General features: G+C 41.5%; 2 protein-coding genes across 2 annotated transcripts in view; one reads left to right on the top strand and one right to left on the bottom strand.

Annotated features, from left to right (window-relative positions):
* Positions 1 to 16775, bottom strand: part of MCF2L2 (MCF.2 cell line derived transforming sequence-like 2) — a 774003-nt gene that overhangs the window by 337960 nt on the left and 419268 nt on the right. The window contains 1 exon segment of the mRNA XM_029615373.1: positions 9587 to 9605. Coding sequence (XP_029471233.1) covers positions 9587 to 9605 — 19 coding nt within the window.
* B3GNT5 (UDP-GlcNAc:betaGal beta-1,3-N-acetylglucosaminyltransferase 5) overlaps positions 9281 to 16775 on the top strand; it is a 71899-nt gene continuing 64404 nt past the window's right edge. Inside the window, 1 exon segment of the mRNA XM_029615374.1 lies at positions 9281 to 9957. The gene's annotated coding sequence lies outside the window, so the exon portion shown is untranslated.

The following is a 16775-nucleotide window of genomic DNA, read 5'->3' as shown; positions in this document are numbered from 1 at the left end:
ACTAAGGGTCCATCAAGCCCAGCATCCTGTTTCCAACAGTGGCCAATCCAGGCCATAAGAACCTGGCAAGTACCCAAAAACTAAGTCTATTTCATGTTACCGTTACTAGTAATAGCAGTGGCTATTTTCTAAGTCAACTTAATTAATAGCAGGTAATGGACTTCTCCAAGAACTTATCCAATCCTTTTTTAAACACAGCTATACTAACTGCACTAACCACGTCCTCCGGCAACAAATTCCAGAGTTTAATTGTGCGTTGAGTGAAGAAGAACTTTCTGCGATTAGTTTTAAATGTGCCACATGCTAACTTCATGGAGTGCACCCTAGCCTTTCTATTATCTGAAAGACTAAATAACCGATTCACACCTCTTTTCACCCTGAGATTGTTATGGATGTTAGGGGGGAGGAAATGGGGAGGCACCCCTTCCCCAACTCACACACATACACCTGGACTGTCAATGCGACTCCAGCATTGCTCTATGCTTCAACGGCAAGAGTAAATGTGGTAAAAAGGATTTGCATTCACAACAAACCGGGGAGTAGCTTGCTTGCTGCGGCGGTTACTACCCCAAACCAAATAAGTCTGATACTTCACTTTCAATGCATATCCAGCATAGCTCTCTGCTTCAACGGCAGGGGGGAAAGACTGATACTTTGCTTTCAATGCATATCCAGCAAAGCTCTCTGCTTCAACGGTAGGGGGGAAAGAGGAAAAGAGGATTTATATTCAGGCAACAACCAACAAGGACTGAATTACATAGTCTGTGTAAACAAATAATTATGGGTGTAGCTTGCTTGTTACGGTGTTTACTACCCCGAATCAATTAAGCCTGATACTTCACTTGGAATACATATCCAGCGCAACTCACTGCTTCAACGGCAGGGGGGAATAAAGAAAAGAGGAATTATATTCAGACAACAACCAACAAGGACTGAATGGCACAGGCTGGGTAAACAAATAAGCATGGGAGTAGCTTGCTTTTTGCAGCAGTTACTACTCCTAATCAATTAAGCTAGATACTTCACTTAGATGCAGCTCCAGCACTGCTCTCTACATCAATGGCAGGGGTGGAAGGTAACTAGAACCAAAAAGTTACTAATAAAGGGCCAAGAGTAACAGATAATTATGAGAAAAAAAAAAGTGTGAAAGCTTGCTGGGCAGACTGGATGGGCCGTTTGGTCTTCTTCTGCCGTCATTTCTATGTTTCTATATCATGCAGTTTCTCTGAATGAATCTACATGCTTATCCTGGCTTATTCTGTTTTCCTAATAGGATATGTATTGGTGTTTTAGGGCCTGGTGTAATATTTGCGATGTTGCCTATTCAAAAGTAAGGTTGTTACTAAGTGCTGGCAGTTAGTGCTGTCTTAATGTGGGAGATTTACTATATATTAATTGTAATTCAATTTGCTCATGGCTTTCTGATTTATATTACAATAGGCCTAATATCATATGGGTTCTTTTTTGCAAGGTTTTCTGGTTGGTACCATAGCAGTGCATGTAAATATATACATATATATGCATCAGTAACACCGCTACTATCTCAACTAGAGGTAATGAGTGAATTCATAAACATGGAGAATATCTAAGAGAAAATTTTGATAAATGGTTCATGGATTGAACTATCAGGTTAATGGATAACCATCTTTGAGGTTTTGAAAATTTTGGATATATGCCCTCCTTAAATTGTCAATATATTTATATATATTATGGTAATATATTATGTTTGCTTTATTTTTTACAGCATTCTCTGTGGTGAATGGCTTAAGAATTGTGTTTTTGTGCTGGAGAGTAATCGGTTTGAGCACTTCTTGTGACATGAGATCATTGCTACCAGATTACATGAAAGCATTATGGGGCAAGCGAGATTTCCTCAGTCGACGGCTGATATATTCCCCTGATGAAGCTTATACAGGCAAAACAGAGGCCTTTGTAGGGACCAAGCCAGGACAGAATTAAACTGAGACTAAGCCAATATAAAACAGGATTTGACAAGAAACATAAATGAAATGAAAGGAATGCACATAAACTACTGTGGAAGGTTTCTGTGGAAATATCTAATAAATACCAGTATTTCATTAATTAGAGAATGTTTTCAAACAGATATGGCGTTTGCTGAAATTACTGTGATATATAATATTTATAGGGGTACATAAGTGCAATATATATGATTTATATAAGTGTAATATGATTCATATAAGTGCAATCTTTGAAGTATGTAAGTGCAATGGATGTGATTTTTAGGAGGGTTTTTTTTATTGTATGTATGAGTGGGTAGTGAATGGAGTTTTTAGTGTGGATGGAATAAATGTTTATGGATAAATATAGTGAGTGTGTTTAATGTTAATTACAAGTGTCATGAATTTTTTTTATTTTTGTATAAAAATTGCAATGTAGTAACTTTTGGATATTGAACAATAAAAAGTGCATGTAAATTGTAATTCTAATGGTTGAGATAGTAGTGGCATTACTCATGTAAAATTTGTATAAAAATTACTCATTTTTTGTTAGTTAAAGCCAATGTTTTTCACTACAATATAATATACATGTTATAAGTAATATTTTTACCTCAGAAGACTGTATTTTCAAGTCGACTTATCGTTTATGGCATGCCTTGCCAACAGGAGAATTCAATGTGTGTGTTAGGAATAATTGCCAAACAGAGTTTAATATGCCAGTATGACAATATAACAAGTCATGCAGTTATTTCAGATATAGTATGCAAAAAGTATAACAGGTAATAGAATATGATAAATCACAACAATATCCAGAGACAACATGCAAATACAGCAATTTAATATAGTAGAGTGAATATCAGAGTGGGGAAGCTTCAAGGATGCTTATAGTGCAATAGGGCGTGGAATCTATATACATTCCCTAAATGGGGCTTTATGTTACTGTCTGGGCAAAAAGCTGATTTGAAGAGCCAGGTATAATCAGTTTTTCAAAGGATGGGAGATCTGGCGCAAGTCTGATGCAGGACAGTAGATTGTCCCACTGTCAGGAAAAAAAAAAAGATTTTGTTCCTGGTCTTGAACTGGGGCCTGCTTGGTTTGGGGCTGGTGTCTTGCTCATAGAGCCACAAGCTGGTTCAGAGGGCTCATTTCAGATGCCAGATATCCTGTTGTATGGCCCCACCCCCTGAGGATCCGGATTGGTCCTGAGGGGATTCTTAGCATTTACACAACCTAGAAGGTGAAAGGAAGGTTTGGGAACCTGGAGGAAGACCCATGAGCTCGTTGCCTAGTGTGTATTACTGTTATACTGTGATGTTAAGCTTGGAAGTCTTGTACCTTGCCCGTAAGTGGAAGTTTGTCTCCACTTAAGTTGTGTGCTGTCTCTGAAGAGGATCTACTGTGAAATCACCTGCACTGAATACCTGGACTGGAAGTAAGCCTTATAAAACTGTGACTTACCTGTTAAGTTACCTACAGTGCAGACGTCAGGAATTATTTTGTCACTGTTTCTAAATAAAACCAGTTCTGATACACAATACTTGTGTATGTTTTGCAGGGGCCGTCAGCCAGAGAACATGCTGAGAACTCCTTACGCTGCCTCCAGCTTTTGTAGCTAGCTGGCTAGAGAAAAAGTGTGTAGGCATTCTTGAATATTTTTTCCTGCCACTATAAGCTTTGTGTCCCTTTTTTTTTTCCAGACTCAAAGGGATCTAGCCCTGGTCTAAAGCTAGTGAGGCGATCCAGTAGAGCCGTAAGGAAATAACAAAGTGGTGGATGCCACAAGAAGTCTTTTTCAAATATTTATTAATGGAGACGTTAAAATCATATGCAAGTTGCATATGATTTTAACGTCTCCTTTAATAAATATTTGAAAAAGACTTCTTGTGGCATCCACCACTTTGTTATTCCCTAAAGCTAATGAGAACATTAAATCAAGTGTAGCTAGTACTCTGTTAGAGCTAGAATATTTTTTTATGAGGTATTTGTTTTAAGTATGCTATGCTAGAGAGAACATTCCTCAGATTTGAGCTTTTTCAGCCATTAAACTGCAACCAGAGTTGCATTCCTGAGCACTGCCTAAACTGTGCCACGCCTTGCAAGCTATTGTGCTTTGAGCCTATGCAGCAATCCTGATTACATTTCAGTCCTTATTTTACACTAGAATAAAAAACTGTGAGTTAGTTTCTACAGACTGTGATATACAATTCATTTCTTCTTTGAGCTTAAAAAATTGTCTTATACAAAATATGAGACCACCATACCCAATGGAGTTTTGGGGCAACCCAAAGGACCCATGGAACTTTATTCATGTGTGCTGTACCGGTTCTATGAAGAACTTATTGCTGGGTGGTATACTGAGGCAACTAGAAGGTCCTTGATTTGTCAGAAACCCCTGGAACAACAAGGGAGTTTGCTAACAAGTTGTTCCAGACTGCATCCCAAGGGGATTCTGAAGCTTTCCTGAAAGCACTTGGATTTTGGGGAACCTGAAATCTCACCAAAATCAGCCTTTACTCCAGTTTCTACAAAGGAAGTGGTACCTGTTAAAAATAATGTTAATACTGCTGCCTTTACCAAGCCTGAACCACCATATCCAGATCCTTTTGATGGAACTAGAGGGCAACTTCAAAAATACCTCAATCAGGTTTATGCCTGGGTACAAAATGCTCCGCCCCACATTAGAAACAAAGTCATCAAAGTAAAGTCAGTGTGCTTCTTGCTCCGAGAAGAAGCTCTAAACTGGTGGTGGCCCCTGAAAGACTACCCTACTCTACTGTCCTAGGGCCTCATTTTCCAAATCCCGAAAACATCTTTGCGGTGCACGATAAACAACCAAAGAATCATCGCACTGCGCGAACAGCCTGTTTCATGAGAGAGAGAGAGAGAGAGAGAGCACCTTCCTATAATGTCTACTCCCTAGACAGGTATTTGTATCCCTCTGGGAGGCCCACCTAGTAACGAGGTGGGGATTAGGTATGAGTGTAGGGGGTTGGGGCCACTTTCACATTCAACATGAGACGTACGAACAGAACAGTGGTCTCTTGTGAAGATTTGATGGCCTTCGGAGTAAGGAAACTCACTCCAAGATGAGATTTGGACAATGTTCTCTCCACCTAGCTTGTTGTTGCCCAGGTAGAGTGTCCATCAAGCTAGGTGGAGAGAACATTGTCCAAATCTCATCTTGGAGTGAGTTTCCTTACTCCGAAGGCCATCAAATCTTCACAAGAGACCACTGTTCTGTTCGTACATCTCATGTTGAATGTGAAAGTGGCCCCCACCCCCTACACTCATACCTAATCCCCACCTCGAGTTACTAGGTGGGCCTCCCAGAGGGAGACAAATACCTGTCTAGGGAGTAGACATTATAGGAAGGCTCTCGCTCTCTCTTCCTTCCCCCCCAGGCTGTCCGGAAATGTCATGAACCACGTTACACCTTTACTGGCCTCTAGCGCACAATGTACCGCACATGAAAGGGTGGTAGCTATTAGCCGCGCTAACACTGCGGCTGTTTCGCCGCACACGATACCTTTACATATGCTCCGCCCCAACTCCGCCCCCTGAATACAAAATTGGAATTTGCATTCGCAAATCGCATTAACGGCTGTTAGCGCGATTTGCGGAATTATCTGTAGCCAGTTCACAATCTTTCTAGTGAAGTGTCTTCTGGGAGGGAACAGCGGTGGCAGATTTGACAAAGGTGGAAGAAAGCTGCTTTAGTCACTATTTGAATCTGGGCTTTGATGGAGAGTTGAGAGTCCAGAGTAAAATCTAGGCCCCAGACTTGGGAGCTGAGAGTTTGAGTTGTATCACCAAAGATCACACTCAGGCACGATTGTATGGGTTCTTTCTTACTGATCCATAATATCTGTGTGGTTTTTTTTCGTTTTTGGTTCAGGTTAAGTTTGTTTTGCTGTAGCCAGTTTACAATCTTTCTTTTTTTTTTTTTTTTTTTTTAATTACATTTCAATGGTTACAAATAAAAAAAAATACACAGGATAATTATAATCATAATCACACTATCTCTCACCAAGGATACTCTTAAATTAAATTAACAAATATTTATGATATCCTTATCCCATACTCAGGAAATATTATTAAAGAAAAACTAGAGAACAATTATAGCTAAGACAAATTAGGAGCATAGCACAAGAATATAGTAAAGTGAAAATCACTTAATCAATTGTTGTCTTTCCACACATTCATACATTCCCCCCTTTAACAGATATATGAGTGATCAGGAATGCGTGTCTAAATAAGCTCGAAGCTGATCTGGATAATTGAAGACATATTTATTTATTTATTTATTTATTTATTTATTCAATCTTATATACCGGCTTTCAAGTTCATTTCAAGGCGGTTTACATTGATTGAAGTTGCAGTAGCAACCTTCAAACACATATATACTAAAAACAAAACATGGTACATGACTAAAATACATTAAAACCAAAAGCTAGCTGACTAAAAATATATTAAACTAAACCCTTTCAAATCCCAACAATTCTGCCACATCTTCCCAGGTACCCCCCTTCCCTCCACCCATCCATCTACCCTCCTCCCCTCCACCCACCCATCTCCCCTCCTTCCCTCTTTATGCTTAATGTAACATCTACAAGGATATTTTAAATTAAATTGAGCACCTCTCTCCAGAACTTCTTTTCGCATTTCTATAAATTTTTTCCTTCGCATCTGAGTTGTACGAACAACATCAGGAAATATTCTTATGGGGCATCCATAAAAATCATACTTTTGATATTTAAAATGCAATCTTAACACTGCATCTCTCTCCACAGGTGATAAAAATTGAACTAAGAGCATAGCTCTACTGTCAATTTTAGACTCAAAAGATCTTTCAATGAAATCTGTCAAATTCAGATTCTCTTTACTTTCCAGTTTTTCCCCTTCTTGTGATTGTTGAAGGTAATAACTCTTTGAAATAACAGGTAAAGAGTTTTCTGAATACTTTAGAATATTTTTCAAATAACTATTGAATAAATCAATTGGTGTTACAAGATGGATTTTTGGAAATTCAATAACCTGAGATTCAATCTCCTATTTTGATTTTCAAGTATTTCAATTTTCCCTTCATATTCTTCAATTGACCTTATTAAGTTTACTTGAACTTTATGGATATCCCCCAATTTTTTATCAAATAGGTTAACATTTTTCTCCAGGTTTACAATTTTTTCTTGTGTATTTATATCCTTTTTCAAAGCATCTTGAACTGTTAACATGAGATTATTAATAGATTTTTGCATGTTTATCATCATTAAACCTAATTCTTCAATAGTAAATTTTTGAGGAACAATAACAGAAATGTCCCCAATTCCAGATAACTGTTCCGACACTCTATGCTGATTAAAGGTCCCATCAAATCCTCCTATTAATATTGGAGAATGAGCTTTTTGATCTTGACTTTGTACTTCTATATCAGAAGTTTTAGTCTCATTCGCAGCATCTCCTAAATTGGTAGCAGAATCTTTTAACAGAGGCTGGCTTCCAACCGCTTTCACTGAGGGAGGGATTGGTTTCTCTGGGACCCCGGGGGGTTAAGGATGTTTCATTGGCCAAATGGTTCAGTTCCCGCTCCTGGCCTGAACCATTAGCGGGCCCCTCCGGAATAGATGAGGAAACAATCTGAAAACAGTCCACAATACTGGGCTGTGTCAATTTATTCGGAGTGGATGTAGAGGAAATTTCTCTTAACTTCGCTTTCCTCTTGGTGTGAGGCATAGCGAATAAGACACCCAGTCAAGACTGTGACAAATATAACAACAAAAGTTTTTAACTTAGCTTTGGTTGTTCTCTAGTGCCGCAGAAGAAGTTAGTCTCCGTTCATATCCGTTCAAATCTGGGCTAAGCCAGAACAAGCCACGCGCCAGCAGCATCGCGCTGGCGTAGGCAGGATTTTAAAAGCCTACCCGGCTCCTCCTCCCGACGTCACCACCAAGACCCGGATGCAGGAAGCAGCCGCGAACCACAGATCTTTTCATCAACAGGGCTCAGCAAAAGCAAAGAATGCTCGCAGGCCACGCTTCAGCAGACCCTCCAACAGGTAATGTTCAAAGCGGCACAATCTTTCTAAGACAGTAGTAAAGACTGAACATGGTTTTATCTTGGTTTGTGCTGAGTGGCATTAATAGTCGGATGTTGTGGGTGTAGGAGTAGCATGTGATTTGGATGTTGTGGGTGTAGGAGTAGCATGTGATGACTGTGGCTGGGAGGCCCATATAGATATTGAATAAGGTGGAAAGTAGGGTAGAGCTCTGAGGAACTCCTCAAGAGAAGCAGATAGGGTTTAGAGCAGGCTGCTCCCACTGAGGTAGAAGATAAACTAGGCTAGTTGTTGGACATGCTAGCCCTATTTCTGTTACTTGGGAGATGAGGATCGTGTGGTATATTGTGTTGAAGGCAGCTAAGAGGTCAAGTAATATTAGTAAGGCAGCTGGTTGGACAAGAGTTGAAGTTCATCGACCAGGCTTATAAGTGAGGATTTGATGCTGTGGTTTTGTTGGAAGCCAGATTGGTAAGGTACTCAGGACATTGGTAGTCAATAGGTAACCAGAGAGTTGCAGTAGCATTGCCTTCTTGATGATCTTGATTAGGAAAGGGAGATATGGGTAATTGCTGGGTTCTTGTGACCTGGTGAGGTCTCTGTTGGAAACAGGATGTTGGGCTTGATGGATTCTTGGTCTGACCCAGCATGGCATGTTCTTATGTTTTAGATCAGGTTTGGTTTCTTCAGTGTAGGTTGTATTGTTGCTCTTATTAGGGGAAGTGGTGGTGGGCTTCTGCTAATAATGAGTTTTCTCCCATCTCATGTGTATGGGAAAAATGATCAGTAAATAGGTCCCTTTTGGCATAAGCCAAGTACAGGGAAATTCCTATGGAAGCTGAATGTAATTTGTTTTGAAGTGACTGACCAGTCCCAAAAGGTGGAATAAAAATGTAAAAAAAAAAAGGTTTTCATGTAAAATCTGTTATAAATGCATAATTTTTAATAGTGTTGGAGAGGGATGTGGGGGGAAGTGCAGGAGCACAAGGCTGTAAGGTTTGTCTAGGGGCGTGTAATACCCTTACATAAGCCGTGATCGAAAAAAACAATAAAAAATTAAGTGTAAAAAAAAAAAAAAACCAGAACAAGGGGGCAGCACAGTAATCGTTTGCACGGGGCAGCAATAAAAGCTAACACCAGCTCTGTCCATCAGGTGTGCTCCAGCCATCCTGACTTGCGCAAAGGTTTTTAAGTCTGCAGAAGCTGCTGGCTTCGCAAACATTTAAAGTGCAGGAAGGCTGAAGCACTGCTGATGAGGAGAAAGGTGTGGGCAGTCTCCCATGCACCGGGGGCGGGGGGGTAGCTACAATACAACCCGCAGGCTATTACAGGCCAGATGAAATTCCTCTGTGGACTGTAGTTTGGGGTGGACACCCACTCTTATTTGACTAGCCTATTGCCATATTTTTCTTTACTGACTTCCTGTTGTAAAACCGTTTATTCCTAGCATTTGTCTCTCTGGTTAAACAAAAACAAAACAAAAAAAAAATCCTGCGACTACAACACATGGTTTCTGTTAATTTCCGGGCAATGGCAAGCATGGATTAGTCGATAATGATATGGGTAGAATCGAAACCGACGCAGAGAGAGCAAGCCTGCTGTTGCTGCCGCAGTTAGACTGTGTGTAGGTCCTCCCGGATTGGGTTACAAAGTAAAAGTAAGGCTGTGTCAGTGCATGCATAGCATCCAGCAAGATCTTATTGGCCGCCCAGTCAGCTGCAGTGGGAGCCCAGCTGCCTGAACGCCGGCAGATGGCCAGAAAGTGACTGTGGCATTCCCGGGTGCCGGAGCGCTTGAAAAGGAAACGTCCTGTTGAAAGCTTAAAAAAAAACCCAAAAACCCAAACCGAACAGCTTAAGGAAATCTTCCTCTCTTGAAATTGCTTCTATTTGGTTTTGAAGAGTAAAGGGCTTGCTGGGTTTGAAGAAAGGGCAATGTACCGTCCTGGTAAGTCTGCAATGTACTGTTTGCGCTACGGCTGTACCCTGGCGACATTTTTCACTGGTAGCCTTGCCTTCTTTTTGTGAGAAGAGAAGGTGGTTCATCTTTACGTCAAGTTTGCTTGACTGTTCTGATAAAAGTAAAACCTTGCCGAGAAAGAAAACTGCAGTCACAAAACTGCTCTCACTAAGAGTGGGCACTATAAATGCAATCACTGTAAAGCTTAGCATTTCAATTAAAAGAAAAACAAATTATATATATAATTTATATATATATATTTTTTTAAGTAAGACTGATGTTTTCTATTGCTACTAGCACAAGAAGACTGTTAGTTTGAGGGCTTCCAGTAGTACTTCCAAACTAGTAGTAGCCAGTCATCACCGAGCGTAATGCACATAATTGAGACTATTTTGAAACGTCTCGCTATTAAAGGAATAAAAAATGCTACCTGCCGCTATTTTATTTAACTTCAGTTCGTAACCAGAAGGATTAAAGTACTGAAGTGTTCAAAAACATCCATTCATCTGTTTAACCTTTAGATTCTTAGATCTCCCTTGTTTTTTGTAATATTTCATTTTACGTTTTGGTATTTTTTGTAAGAAAAGATGGCCTTTTTCAAAATCCTTGCTTAAATCTACTCGCTGACTGTTAATGCTTTATATGGATAAGTGTGAGGTTTTGATAAAGATCAATGGAGCAGGCGATTCACTTCTCTTCATAATGGTAGGAGGGGACTAAGCTTTCAAAGGTTTTAAACAGTACCTTCTCAGATACAAAAAGAGGATCTTAATTGTTTTTAACTGGTAATTGAATCACTTAAACTGCTATTTAGTACTACTGTTGTAGATATCAAGCTGTTTCATTTTGTGTCCAAAGAGAAAAGTGCTTAATATATTTAATTGAGAAGAGGCCATCAAAAGAAAATTCAGCGTTTTGGGGTGTTTTTATTTTTTGATGGGGGTAGGGTCGGTGGAGAGAGAGAGCCATATTCAATTTTTTTTTCTCATCCGAATACTTTATTTAAATAAGGAGTGCCTGTTTTCATTGCAGACGTAATCCTGTTCTGGATACAAATGACTCTCCTCAATTAAAAAAAAAAAAAAAAAAAAGTTTCTCATTGAACAAAAATCCAACACCTGCATCACCAAACTTTTTATGGACGTTTGCTTTCAGGCTGAGTGACTCTGGGGAATGACTTAGGTAACTAAAGTTTTACCAAAAGACTAAGAATGGACAAACTCTTCAGTACATCTGGCCTTAAACTAATTAACTATTATATACACATATCACAGAAATGTTTTTCTTTCCTGTTTCCTGTCTGTGCTGGTTAAAGTTTATTGTATCTTTATCTTTCAGATCTATTGTATGATAGGAGCTAGAAATGCTTAATATACTTGAACATTGTTCAGTTAGATGTCATGTATCTGTTGTACAATAGGTGATTTCTGTTCTTTTTTCACAATTTGAGATTTGTAACCTTAAAGTGGTAATACTAGAGTGTATTACTCCATATCAGGTCTCTATTGGTTCTTTTGATTTTCCACTCAGTCATACACACTACAGTGAAATTAAACAACTGTTTGCTAACCTTTTAGAACCCTGTAGGTATCCAAGAAGATGATTAAAAAAAAATAGAGAGAGAGAGAGAATGTGATCATAATGATAGGTGAACACTTTTGTTGTAAAATAAATATGAAGTTACTATAAGAAATGAAATAGCACAAAGAAAAAAGGAAATCAATGAATTTAATCAAAAGAGGAACTAAGAAAACTAGAAAAGGAAGTTATGAGGAAATATTTGCTTAAAAAAAAAAAGTAGCTAAGGCCTGACAAAACTGGTCTGGCAAGTAGAAACCGCCCCCCAAACAATTAATCCTACCCTAGCTAACTTCTCCACACCCTTTCTAAGAGCCAGATGTACTAAAGGATGAATGGTTACCATGTGTGTTCACTTGAATACATAGGTCATTTTCAAAAGGATTACTTGGTAACTTGCTTGTCTGGTGTGAAGGTAGGTAGTGTACCTCACAAGTCATCTAGATAAGATTTTAGAGACTGCTGGGTAGGAGGCGACCGTCATGGTACATGTGGATATCGGTGACATAGGAAAGTGTGGGAGGTAGGTTCCAGAGGCTACATCTAGGCTTTTGGGCAGGAAACTGAGGTTCAGAACCTTCATAGTTACATTCTCAGAAATGCTCCCAGTTCCACATGCAGTGCCCCAGAGGCAGGCTGAGCTCCAGAGTCTCAATGCGTGGATGAGACAATGGTGCAGGGAAAGAGGGTTTTAGATTTGTTACCACTGGGGAACATTTGTGGGAAAGGGCGAGCCTATTCCAGTAGCATGGGCTTTACCCTAACCAGAGTGGAACCAGGCTGCTGGCATTAATCTTTTGAAAAGGAAATAGAGCAGCTTTTAAAATAGATGATGGGGAAAGCTGACAGTCGCTCAAAAGCACACTGGAATTTATTGCAGGAAGATGTGCTGAAAGATATTAGTGTAGCTGGGTTTTAAAACGTTTTATACAAGTTCCTAGAAGAAAAATCCATAAACCATTATTGAGGTGGACTTGGAGAAATCCACTGCTTATTCCTGGGGGTAACTTGCTAATGCTGCTTTTACTACCCTTCATCACTAAGCCTGTCACTTTTGATGCAGCTCCATTGCTCTCTGCTTCCACAGCAATGGTTAAGGAAAAATCTGATTCGGACAGCATTTGAGAGCCCTGACTTTTATGGTCTGGGAAACTGATAAGCAGGAGGGTAACCTGCACAGTGCAGCAGATACTGGCATAAGCTTGCTAAGCAGACTGGGTGGATCGTTTGGTCCTGACATTTTTATGTTTCTTCAAAAGGGAACGAAGAAGAATCGGCCTAGACCCAGTGATGGCGAACTCCAGTCCTTGCGTACCATAAACAGGCCATGTTTTCAGGATATCTACAATGAATGTGCCTGAGAGAGATTTGCATGTATTGCCTCCATTATATGCAAATCTTTCTCATGCATATTCATTGCAGAAATCCTGAAAACCTGACCTGTTTGTGGCATGCAAGGACTGGAGTTCGCCATCTGGCTTAGACCTATATATCAAATGAAAATAGTTATTAAAACAGTAAATCACAAAAGCAGAACTACAACTCCATCTAGGCCCTGGGGTATATCCAAGCCTATCCTGAAAATATGGGAGCCAACTGATAACACTTATCTCCTTTCCAAATTATGGCAAGGGAGCAGTTCTAAAGTGTAAATGGAATGCTACTAGTGTCTTTGTTACCTATCTGAAAACAAAATGCTACATTTTCTAGCAAAGACGTATCATAGGAAATAGCATGAAGTCTTGGAGGTATAATGGATAATGTTGTTTCCTTTCCTTGTTGGGGGTGGGGAGGGAGATAAATTATTTTAGTCTTTATATAGGTGTCGTAAACCAGGGCACTTTACAACAAATTGTACAAGGGACGATGAGCCCTTTCCCAAGATAGCTTGCAATCTGAGGAGGCAATTTTCAAAAGGAGTAGCATATATCTTAGCAATTTTCAAAAGTCAATTTACGCTAGGTTTTGTCTTTTTTTTTTAAATATATATTTTTTTTAATCCTCCTATAAGTAATTTTAAACCAGTTTGTTGCAATTTGGTGTCTGTTCTGCCCGTATATATTTGAAGAAGATTTGGCAGTCTCACCAATCTAAGTAATCCTTTTTCTAAAGACATTATTTGCATAGTATCTAATGTTTATAATTTGGAGCGCAGACACTCCATGTAATATCTCTTTAAGAAAGATGTTTGAATGGAGAAATTACTTACCTGATAATGTCGTTTTCCTTAGTGTAGGCAGATGGACTCAGGACCAGTGGGTTATGTGCTTCTCTGCTAGCAGATGGGAGACGGAGTCAGATTTCAAAGCTGATGTCATCCTAGATATACCCCTGCAGTGACCTCAGTTCCTCAGTATTCTCCTTGAAAAGCCATTGTGGACATATATATTGCTTTAAACCAAGTTAATCAGTTTTAATCAAGTTGTTTGATTCAAGTGATTTAAAAAACTGGAGACCGCCAGTGCACTCAACCAACTTAACGCCGACACCAGCCGAACTGTGGGTGTCCAGAACTAAGGGTAGGCAATGGCTTACCTGTATCTGTATAATCTCGAGGTTTGCTTTCTAAGCTCATCCTTCTCTGGGGGCAACCGTGGGTGGGATGCTGAGTCCATCTGTCTACACTAAGGAAAACAAAATTATCAGGTAAGTAATTTCTCCATTTCCTAGCGTGCAGCCAGATGGACTCAGGACCAGTGGGATGTACAAAAGTTACTCCTGGACAGGATGGGAGGCTGCCCGAGGCCCACTGAGTACGGCTCTTGCGAATGCTGCACTGCGTCTTCTCTAACCTAGACATCCAGGTGGTAGAACCTGGAGAAGGTATGTAGGGAAGACCATGTCGCCGCTCAACAGATCTCGGTGGGTGACAGCAGTTTGGTTTCTGCCCAGGATACTGCCTGGGCTCTAGTAGAGTGAGCCTTAACCTGCAGGGGCAAAGGCTTCCCTGCCTCTATGTAGGCTGCCTTTAATTACTTCCTTGTTCCAGCGAGCTATGGTCACTTGTGAGGCCGCTTCGCCTTGTCTCTTCCCGCTGTGAAGAATGAACAAGCGCTCAGTTTTGTGCACTGGTTCTGATTGTTGTAGGTACCGTATCAGGAGTTTGCCAACATTTAGATGGCGAAGAAGGTGGGAGTCTTCCGAGTCCTTATGTTCATCTGGAGATGGTAGGGAGATGGCTTGGTTCAAGTGAAACTCTGAGACCACTTTCGGTAGGAAGGAGGGGATGGTGCAAAGCTATATCGTTCCTGAAGTGAACCTAAGGAATGGGTCTTGACAAGATAGTGCCTGTAGCTCAGAGATGCAACGGGCTGAACATATTGCCACCAGGAATACCGTCTTCAATGTTAAGAGGCGTAGTGACAGACTGCGCATTGGTCTGAAGGAAGATCCCGCTAGAAAGTCCAGTACCAGATTGAGGTTCCATAGGGGGACCGGCAACTTTAGGGGTGGTCGAAGTTGCTTAACCCCTTTTAGAAAACAGGTCAAATCCAGATGAGCTGACAGACGGATTCCGTTCACTTCGGCTCCGAAGCAGGAGAGGGAGTTGAGTGACAACCCTTTCTTCATACCGTCCTGTAGAAATTCCAGAATCATGGGAATCTTGGCCATTCACGGGGATACCCCGCGGTCCTCGCACCAGGCTTTGAAAATTCTCTCTCTCTCTCTCTCTCTCTCTTATATAGATAGATATATAATCTATCTCTATATAATAATCTATATATACATGAGACGTTGAGAACTTCTGCGCGTGGAGCAGGGTGGCGATCACGGCCTTGAGTAAACGCGCTTCTTCAGGCAAGTCCTTTCAAGGGTCAGACCGTAAGAGGGAATCAAGACGGATCTTCGTGAAGGATCAGGCCCTGTTGGAGAAGGTCCCTATGTGGAGGTAGGTACAGAGGGCTCCCCACAAGGAGTCTTTGCATGTCTGCGTACCATGGGTGTCTTGACCAATCCGGGGCCAGTAGTAGGACTAGTCCCCTGTGGTGTTCTTTCTTGCGGATGATCTTGCCCAGTAGAGGCCATGGGGGGGAAGGCATACAGTAAGTCCTCGTCTGGACGAGGGTGTTGATTTCTTGGGAATGTGGCTCTCGTCTGTGGCTGAAGAACCTGGAGTCTTGCGCATTAAGAGATGTGGCCAGTAGGTCCATGGCTGGGAGGCCCCAGTGATTTGCTATCAGTTGGAAGACTGTGGTCGACAGTGCCAATTCCCCTGGGTCCAGGCTTTCTCTGCTGAGGCAGTCCGCTAAGACGTTGTCTTTCCCTGCTATGTGGGAGGCCGAGATACCTTGTAGGTTTACCTCCGCCCATGCCATGAGGGGGGGGTCTATCTCCAGAGACACCTGCTGGCTTCTGGTTCCTCCCTGGCGGTTGACGTAGGCAACCTTTGTAGCGTTGTCCAACATCACTCGAATCGCTTGCCCTTGGAGCCTGTGGCTGAATCGCAGGCAAGCTAGTCTGACTGCTCGAGCTTCCAGGCGGTTTATGTTCCATTCTGCCTCTTCCTTGTTCCATTGTCCCTGGGCCATCAGTTCCTAACAGTGGGCTCCCCACCCTCAGAGGCTCACGTCTGTGGTGAGCCCGATCCAGTTCGGTGGGGATAGGCTTACACCTCAGCTTAGGTGGCTTTCCTGTAACCACCACTGAAGTTGAGAACATACCTCCGCTGGTAGGTGGAGGCGAATCGAGTAGTCTTGGGACAGTGGATTCCAGCGTTATAGTAAGGTGTGTTGGAGTGGCCGCATGTGAGCCCTTGCCCACGGTACTACTTCCAGAGTTGATGCCATGAGCCGGAGGACCTGAAGGTGGTCCCATACTTTGGGGCGCATAGTGGTCATCAATCGGCATACTTGTTCCATTAGTTTTCTCCTCCTCTGGGGGCCCGTTTCTCCTCCTCTGGTGTCGAAACGGGCCCCCAGGTACTCTAAGGACTGAGAGGGCTGCAGACTGCTCTTGACCATGTTCACAACCAAACCGAGTTCCTGCAGAAGGTTCTTGACTCTGCTGGTCACCTGCAGGCTCTCTTCTGAAGACTTCGCCCAGATCAGCCAGTAGTCCAAGTAAGGGTGTACCAAGATCCCTTCCTTCCTCAGTGTTGCCGCAACGACCACCATAATTTTGGAGAATGTTCTGGGAGCAGTTAACAGACTGAAGGGGTAGTGCCTGGAACTGGTAATGGTGGCCCAGCACCGCAAAACATTAGAAAACGGTGGTCTTGATGGACTGGG

This window comes from Rhinatrema bivittatum, chromosome 9 (assembly GCF_901001135.1).
Source record: "Rhinatrema bivittatum chromosome 9, aRhiBiv1.1, whole genome shotgun sequence".
In the NCBI taxonomy this organism is placed as follows: domain Eukaryota; kingdom Metazoa; phylum Chordata; class Amphibia; order Gymnophiona; family Rhinatrematidae; genus Rhinatrema; species Rhinatrema bivittatum.
The sequence above is the reverse complement of the archived record's forward strand: the minus strand, read 5'-3'. Positions and strand labels throughout refer to the sequence as shown.